General features: G+C 36.8%; 1 protein-coding gene across 2 annotated transcripts in view; it reads right to left on the bottom strand.

Moving 5' to 3' along the window:
• Positions 1-5396: 5396 nt before the first annotated feature.
• ndst1b (N-deacetylase/N-sulfotransferase (heparan glucosaminyl) 1b) overlaps positions 5397-9401 on the bottom strand; it is a 95086-nt gene continuing 91081 nt past the window's right edge. For both annotated transcript variants that reach the window (XM_081390389.1, XM_081390390.1), the window contains exon 16: positions 5397-8146. In XM_081390389.1, the coding sequence (XP_081246515.1) occupies positions 8027-8146 (120 nt within the window). In that variant the 3' untranslated portion in view covers positions 5397-8026. The remainder of the gene's footprint in view (positions 8147-9401) is intronic.

The following is a 9401-nucleotide window of genomic DNA, read 5'->3' as shown; positions in this document are numbered from 1 at the left end:
TCAACCTCCACAAGCGGAAGTAAAAGTACATAGAATAAAAGTCCCCTATGTATACTCCTCACATGCTCGGATGTATGTGACCCTGCATAACAAAACCAGTCTCAAGTAGCACGGTAGTATTTGTGGTAATAGCCAACAATACATTGTATGGGTCAAAATTATTTTTCTTTTATGCCAAAAATCATAAGGATATTAAGTAAAGATCATGTTCCATGAATATGTTTTGTAAATTTCCTACCGAATGCAGCAAAATCGCGAACATAAATGGACAACTTTAAAGGCGATTTTCTCAATGTTTAGATTATTATAATTATTTTTTGCACCCTCAGATTCCAGATTTTCAAATAGTTGTATCTCCGCCAAATATTGTCCTAAACCTTAAATCAATGGAAAGCTTATTTGTTCAGATTTCAGATGATACATAAATCCCAATTTAATTTTTTTTACCCATGTGACTGGTTTTGTAGTCTTGTTTGTAAAAAAAAGAATATATGGTTCTCAAAAAAAAATGATAGATAGTTTATAGATGCTGTCCGTATAACCCCATTTACGCCTCAGTTATTTATTTTGCATGCTTATGATTTATTTTGCTTAATTTATTCGTTATTTATGCAAGTCATTAACTCTTGCTCGTTTACTGCTTTTATCTGGTAAGAATAAATCAATTTTTTTGTACTATGACAAACAAGTAAACATCTTAACATGCAGCATTGTAAAAACCATGACTTTACACCTATCCACGTATTAATAATCATTTAATAAAGTCAGTTTTTATTAATTTGCTGATACAACCATTTATATTGCAGCACATTTCAACCCATACAATAATTTACTGCAACGACTCTTTTTTGTAAGAGTCAACAAAAATACTGTTTGTAAGCAGCAAGAGATATTTTTTTTCAGTTTCTTTTTCCCCAGTGTCATGTTGCAACAAGTATGTATATGATATATATTACGCTGTTATTGAAAACTTCCCCAACATTAAATCATATCTAACAACCAGACAATTTCACCATCCATAGGCTACACCCTTCTGACGAAATCTGACATTTTTCAGTATGGTTTAATACTCCAAAAAGTAAGAGACTTCATTAAAATGACGAATGTCTTCTAAGACAGCACATGCATCTATATCGCATGTTCATGCACTAAAACAAATCACACAAGCCATATATACTGTGGCCATGCAGTGTTCAGCCTTCCAAATGTAAATGAACAGTCTGTGGTTAATGTAGCGGCTCATTGGCAGTGTCAGAATGATGGAGTGTACAGCCCTGGCCAATATGCACTCTGCTTTGATGAGTGTGTGATGTGGATGCAAGCCATGCTCACAGATGCCCTGCCGCTGCTGACAGATTGAGATGCAGCTGTAGTTTATGTTTGTTTTAAATATCAAACCAACCAGCGACACGCCAATGTTTCATAGGACAAGGATCAGCTGTAAGTCTGCTAATCCGCATGGAAAGAGGCTTCTTTTGAGAATGAAGATCAAAATTTTCAGTGACATAAAATTACATCCAAATGAAGGAACAAAAGGCTATTTTGGCATCCAAAATATTGTATACTTGTTCCGTTTTAAAGAGAAATTTCAGGCTGTAATTGTTCATTATTCTTAACATAAAATATATTATTTTATGTAAAGTTTCTTTATAAATGTATAATAAAAATAATTGTAAAAAATAATGGTGATGCGTGTAATTTCATAACTTCAAGGGGATTTTAATCCTTTATTTCATTTTTTATTGTTTAGATGTTCCAAATAAGGTGGTGATAATCAAACAATTCTACATTAATTCCTATTATTTATAGAGTGTCATTACTCATTATTGCTCTCTTCTCTTTCCTTACCCGCACTAGATAACATTTCACTTCAAAATTGCTCTTAGTGTTGGAGGTTTCACACCTATATATGCGCCGCCTGGTGACCAATCTTCACTGATTTTACATTCCATCAGTCAGAGCAGAGTGTGAAGGTTGAATTAGCAGAGCAACAGCACAGATGTACATAAAATACTGCAATCCACACAACATAATGGGAGACATATCAGAGTTCATAAGAGGACAAATTGTTGGTGGCTCATATGTGACCAGGACAGCAAGTCTTTGGTGTATCAAGAGCTATGGTATCCAATGTTAGCATGCCACCATATGAGGATATACCACATCCGACAGAGTAACTGTCGACGCAAGAGTGTCTGAAAGTGATGTCCAGGTTCTAACCCGGATTGTATCCAAAAAACAAAACCACAGCTGCCCAACTCACTGCAGGATCAAATGTACACCTCGACTCTCCTGTTTCCACCAAACGGTTCATCAGGAACTCCATATTTATGGTCGGGCTGCTATAGCCAAACTTTGGTCAATTGTTCCAATGCCAAATGTTGCTTTCATTGGTACCAACAGTGCAAATCTTGGACTGTGGACAATGTGAAACATGTGTTGTTCTCTGATGAATCCATCTTCACTGTCTTTCCCACATCCGTGGGAGTTACGGTGTGGAGAAGCCCTAAAGAGGCTTAACACCAGGACTGTCGCTGCCCAGAGTGAAGCACAGGGGTGGATCAGTGATGGTTTGGGCTGCAATATCATGGCATTCCCTACTGTGCTTGATGGGCTGCCAAGTCCACTGCCAAGGACTACCGAACCATTCTGCAGGACCATGTGCACCTAATGGTTCAAACATTGTACCCTGAAGGGGGTGCTGCGGATCAGCATTATAATGCACCAATACACACAGCAAGACTTGTGACAGAATGGTTTCATGGACATGAAAGTGAAGTTGAACATCTCCCATGGCCTGCACAGTCAATGGATCTAAATATTTTTGAGCAACTTTGGGATATTTTGGAGGAGCAAGTCAGAAAATGTTTCCCTCCACCAGCATCACATAGTGACATGGCCACTGTTCTGGAAGAGGAATGGCTCAAAATCACTCTGGCCACTGTGAAGGACTTGTATCTTGTATCAAGAGGAGGCCAAACACCATACTAATAATAAATTATTGTAGACTAAAACCAGGCATTTCAGTTTCATTATTCAACCCGTGTGTGTGTGTGTGTGTGTGTGTGTGTATATATACATATATATTCATATACATATATATATTCATATACATATATATATTCATATACATATATATATTCATATACATATATATATTCATATACATATATATATTCATATACATATATATATTCATATACATTATATATATATACATATATATATATACATATATATACATACATATATATACATACATATATATACATACATATATATACATACATATATATACATACATATATATACATACATATATATACATACATATATATACATACAATATACATACATTACATATATACATACATATATATATACATACATATATATATACATACATATATATATACATACATATATATATACATACATATATATACATATATATATATACATTACATATATATACATATATATATATACATATACATATATATATATATATATATACATATATATATATATATATACATATATATATATATATACATATATATATATATATATAATAATATACATATATATATATATATACATATATATATATATATATACACATATATACAGTGAGGAAAATACGTATTTGAACACCCTGCTATTTTGCAAGTTCTCCCACTTGGAAATCATGGAGGGGTCTGAAATTGTCATCGTAGGTGCATGTCCACTGTGAGAGACATAATCTAAAAAAAAAAAAAATCCAGAAATCACAATATATGATTTTTTAACTATTTATTTGTATGATACAGCTGCAAATAAGTATTTGAACACCTGTCTATCAGCTAGAATTCTGACCCTCAAAGACCTGTTAGTCTGCCTTTAAAATGTCTACCTCCACTCCTTTTATTATCCTAAATTAGATGCACCTGTTTGAGGTCGTTAGCTGCATAAAGACACCTGTCCACCCCGTACAATCAGTAAGAATCCAACTACTAACATGGCCAAGACCAAAGAGCTGTCCAAAGACACTAGAGACAAAATTGTACACCTCCACAAGGCTGGAAAGGGCTACGGGAAATTGCCAAGCAGCTTGGTGAAAAAAGGTCCACTGTTGGAGCAATCATTAGAAAATGGAAGAAGCTAAACATGACTGTCAATCTCCCTCGGACTAGGGCTCCATGCAAGATCTCACCTCGTGGGGTCTCAATGATCCTAAGAAAGGTGAGAAATCAGCCCAGAACTACACGGGAGGAGCTGGTCAATGACCTGAAAAGAGCTGGGACCACCGTTTCCAAGGTTACTGTTGGTAATACACTAAGATGTCATGGTTTGAAATCATGCATGGCACGGAAGTTTCCCCTGTTTAAACCAGCACATGTCAAGGCCCGTCTTAAGTTTGCCAGTGACCATTTGAATGATCCAGAGGAGTCTTGGGAGAAAGTCATGTGGTCAGATGAGACCAAAATAGAACTTTTTGGTCATAATTCCACTAAACGTGTTTGGAGGAAGAAGAATGATGAGTACCATCCCAAGAACACCATCCCTACTGTGAAGCATGGGGGTGGTAGCATAATGCTTTGGGGGTGTTTTTCTGCACATGGGACAGGGCGACTGCATTGTATTAAGGAGACCGGGGCCATGTATTGCGAGATTTTGGGGAACAACCTCCTTCCCTCAGTTAGAGCATTGAAGATGGGTCGAGGCTGGGTCTTCCAACATGACAATGACCCAAAGCACACAGCCAGGATAACCAAGGAGTGGCTCTGTAAGAAGCATATCAAGGTTCTGGCGTGGCCTAGCCAGTCTCCAGACCTAAACCCAATAGAAAATCTTTGGAGGGAGCTCAAACTTTGTGTTTCTCAGCGACAGCCCAGAAACCTGACTGATCTTGAGAAGATCTGTGTGGAGGAGTGGGCCAAAATCCCTCCTTCAGTGTGTGCAAACCTGGTGAAAAACTACAGGAAACGTTTGACCTCTGTAATTGCAAACAAAGGCTACTGTACCAGATATTAACATTGATTTTCTCAGGTGTTCAAATACTTATTTGCAGCTGTATCATACAAATAAATAGTTAAAAAATCATATATTGTGATTTCTGGATTTTTTTTTAGATTATGTCTCTCACAGTGGACATGCACCTATGATGACAATTTCAGACCCCTCCATGATTTCTAAGTGGGAGAAGTTGCAAAATAGCAGGGTGTTCAAATACTTATTTTCCTCACTGTATGTATATATATATATATATATATATATATATATATATATATATATATATATATAAAACTTCTGAAGAATCATATGGCTGGAGCCTACCCCATCCCAGTATCCATATGTACATATGAAACCTACTGTATATTTGTACTTAATAACATAAAAAAAGACAAAGAATTAAAAAGACAGTGGTTTCTTTATTTGCAAATTAATCACAAAAATATTGGCTACCAACAATAAAAAATATTAACAACAGTAGGTTTGATTGTACAGTCCAGATGATTATTTCCTTACAGTTATTTTATTCTACCTATTGATACCCTACATTATGATACAGAAAGCACAATATTGGCAGTGTGAAGGTCATTGGGACCCTCTGCACGTCTGTGAGTGTGTCGATGTAAAAAAAAGAAATTATAACTGGTTCATTCATATTTTATAATTTCTCTGTTCCATTCATAAAAAACAAACAAAAAACAAAAAAGGTTCTGTACACTCAGACAGAAATTTTATTTAGACATAGTTTGTGCTTGGTGTAAAACATCCCATTTTACCAGGAAACACGATATTGCATTATTAGACGTCAGTTGTGGGTTTGGGAGCAGAAATACTAAATGATATAGAGAAAATGAACGTTTACGTGTGTGTGATTATGAAGAATACGAAAGCAGCATGTAAGGTGCATGATTCTGTACCGCAGACAGTTGTAAACTACTTATATTTTAACCAAGACCCAGTAAAACTATCTGTAAAAGCTACTGGTAATACAAAAACGCTCTGTGGACCCAAACGTCTTCCTGTGGACTGTTGCAAAACCTTTGTGGGAAGTGATATCCTGGCATTGTACGCTTTTCCACTCCTTGGTCAACAACACAAATATTGTGCTTCTCAAGCATCATACTTTGAGGTCAATGAAGAAATTGAAGGGTTGTACAGTTTTTTTTTTACAAATAAGATCTATATTATAGAAAATAAACGCTCTGAGATACTGTCACATCTCCAACTGTAATATTGCCAGACCCCCTCCATCCTAAAGCAGGGAATATCAGGGGTGATTTATTTCTCATCAGACATTGTACTTTTTGGCGCCTTTTCATCATGAAATACTTGACCGAAGGACGCACTTGAATCGGAACGCCAAACGTCTATAGAGGCACACAGCTGTTAGAGGAGACTGATACATGCTGCGCAAAGTGAGCCTGATGTAATTGTGCATGGAAGTACGAATGAAAGTGCACAAAAACCTTTCAAAGACTAATAAAAAACAGAAGGGAGCAAAATTAAAACCAATTAATTTTATGTTATACATAAAATGAGATTTGGGTTCGTTCCATGACTTCTCATTTCGGCGGCAAGAGAAATGAAATCATTAGCGCAGTGGTTTAATTCAGCCCCAGGGACCGGGTTAAGGGGCTTTGTGGAGCTTTCCACGGATCGCCATGCCCGCCACTGAAAAGGCATCGTGTCTATTATATAGCATCCTAATTCCTTGCTTACATTCATGGGTGTAATTCCTACGGTTCAGTAGCAGTCAACAGTTCCTACAGAACACAAGAACACACATTTAAAATGGTCTCTTGGCAGAGGAAATACATTCCAGGACACATTCTGATGACAACCCTGAATGAAAAGTGATTAGATGTTGTGATATGCTAAAACAATCACATAAAAAAGAAAAAAAAAAGAAAGAAAAATGGGTAAAACGTCCATTAAAAAAAAAAAAGATTAAAAAATACAGGTGATAAAAGATTACTGGCGGGCAGGTTTTATGAATCACTATTAAAACGGCAATACCCTTACTTAATGCTCCGGTGAGATTTGTGATATAATGCTAAAATAACACACGGGTCCAGTTCTCACAGGGACATTCATCATTCGAATTACGATTAAAAAGATCCACCCCTCGAGGGCGATCGAAACACATCAAGCTTGTATACTTTAGTGAATTTAACCGTAATTGGCTTGATAAAGTTGCATTAAGGCAGTCACTGCACATATAACGGGCCAACAACATACCCAAATTTTTTACAGTTTCATATTTACAGTCACATTGATTATGGATGTAGCTTATCTGTGTTTAGTACCACAATTTATCACGCGTTATTAAGCTGTCCTGTGGATTCGCAACTAATAGCCATAAATACATTGTAATGAAATTTCACCTTTAAATGTCACATTTTAAGCCCGGAGGGTGCAGCTGTAACGAATGGGCTCAATATCCACGAAATAAAAAAAAAACGTTTAAAACAGAAGAATGAAACTACAAGGCCAACAGCCTTGTGTTGTGCAACACAACACATGAAATGAGTGTTAAAATAAGATTTAACCAAGGAAACAAAGAAAGTCTGACTTTAAGGTACCACCCTGGCACTTATTGATCTGTTGTGGACTTGTGTGTGTCCTACAGCTCTGTCAAAAGAGATATGTGCCTCCTCTCCCATATTGCATGTCCATTTGTTCTGACACTACGTCTCTCTGGTACTTCAACACACCAGAGAAGTAGAATGTCTTTTGGAAGCCTCCCGTTGTTCGAGGCAAGATCTGTGGCAGGTGTACCTCAAGGCTATGTCCTGGGCACGTCACTGTTCTCCAAAACGGAACAGAGCCACTAGCGCATCCAAGCCCATCTTTCTTTACCGCTCCGTCGTGTCCTCTAGAAGCTCAGTTCTGAAGGTCCTCGAAGCCGCTGAAGACGACTTGACCGGCCGTGGCCGGCGGCTGACAGGGGTGGACGAGAGGGCAAGTCCCCTTAAGAGCAGAAGGAGGGGTGTCCGAGTCTGACCAGTGTGTCCCCACCCCCCTCCTCAGGTTACCTGCTTTGGAGTAGCTCCTCCCTCAGCCAGCTAGGCAACGGCTGGCCCATTTTGTACAGCAGCTTGGAGAGCTCAATGTTGTGCTCATGGTAATACTCTCTCAGGAAGGTCCGAGACTGTGGAGGAAGAGGATGGGGTCAGTTTCTCTACCAACATGTAATGCGCATGTCATGCTAAAGCTATGTGTGGGCTTTTTTATTGTGTCTAGCATGAAAGGTCAATAGACATACATGCATATAAACACACACATACATATGTGTGCATATCTGTTATCATTTTTACATTTAGATTAGCTATGCCATTATCTGACACTCAGTTAAAAATGAATCTTTAAAAACACGAATCATTTAATAAATTTTTTAAAAATGTAATCTTTGGCAAATGTCAAAATAAATATCAATTTGAACACTTTAGTACATTATAATGTTGTGATGTCAAAATTCACTTATTTTTTCTCACATTATTTTGAGTTATTAGTCAGTGTATTATTATACATTTATTTAGCTTAGATTAGAATTTTAATCGCAGCCATTTATCAGCAATCATATGAAAATCATTACTGGACTTTTATATCGGACAGATTTTTTAATCACAAATCATTTACTGACCACTTGAATACATACTGATTGATTAATATAGCACACTATTTTATTTTTGACTTTTGTCACTTATTGATAGGAACAATATAGAGTGGAGAGGAAATGATGGTGCAAATGTGAAACAAGCAGGAACTGATTTTCATTTGTTCAAACCTCATCATAATCTACTTTTAAAATGGCTTATTACACCCTCATGCTAAACAGCTAAATATTTTTGACTGGATATTAGACCAAACGCCTCTGGCCTAGAAAAGGTCATGAACCTTTAGCCACTCCTGTGTGTGTGTGTGTGTGTGTGTGTGTGTGTTAAATAACAGCTCAAATGAAAGCTCTTTTTTTCCAGGAGTGCTGCTGCTGCTGCGACTGCGTCTGCAAAGCCACGACACATCAGCCTGTTCTTTCACCCCTCATTAACTTTGATGTGTCTGCCAAGAAGCCTCAAGGTAACATCAAGGTCTTCGGCATTCGACTGAGCCTCTCTTTATCATACTCTGTTAAAAGATACTGACTGAAGCTGGGCCCTTCTAGAAAATACACCAGTCTGAATGACTCTGAAGTAATGAGAAAGGAATTCAGTGGCTGCGAATAATCTTACTGAAAACTAAAAATTTGTATTGAAACATCAATCAAAATGAATTTAATTTCTGTAATGTGACATTTCTGAATAAAACTGAATATTCAACAGGAAATACTGTAGGGCATGATTCTAATTATCTGGATTTAACTGGATTTTAGATGTTAATCTATATATAAACACATACGTTTTTTTTTA

The sequence above is a fragment of the Scardinius erythrophthalmus genome, assembly GCF_964197995.2.
Source record: "Scardinius erythrophthalmus genome assembly, chromosome: 17".
NCBI classification, from domain to species: Eukaryota; Metazoa; Chordata; class Actinopteri; order Cypriniformes; family Leuciscidae; genus Scardinius; species Scardinius erythrophthalmus.
This window is presented reverse-complemented; position numbering and strand designations above follow the sequence as displayed.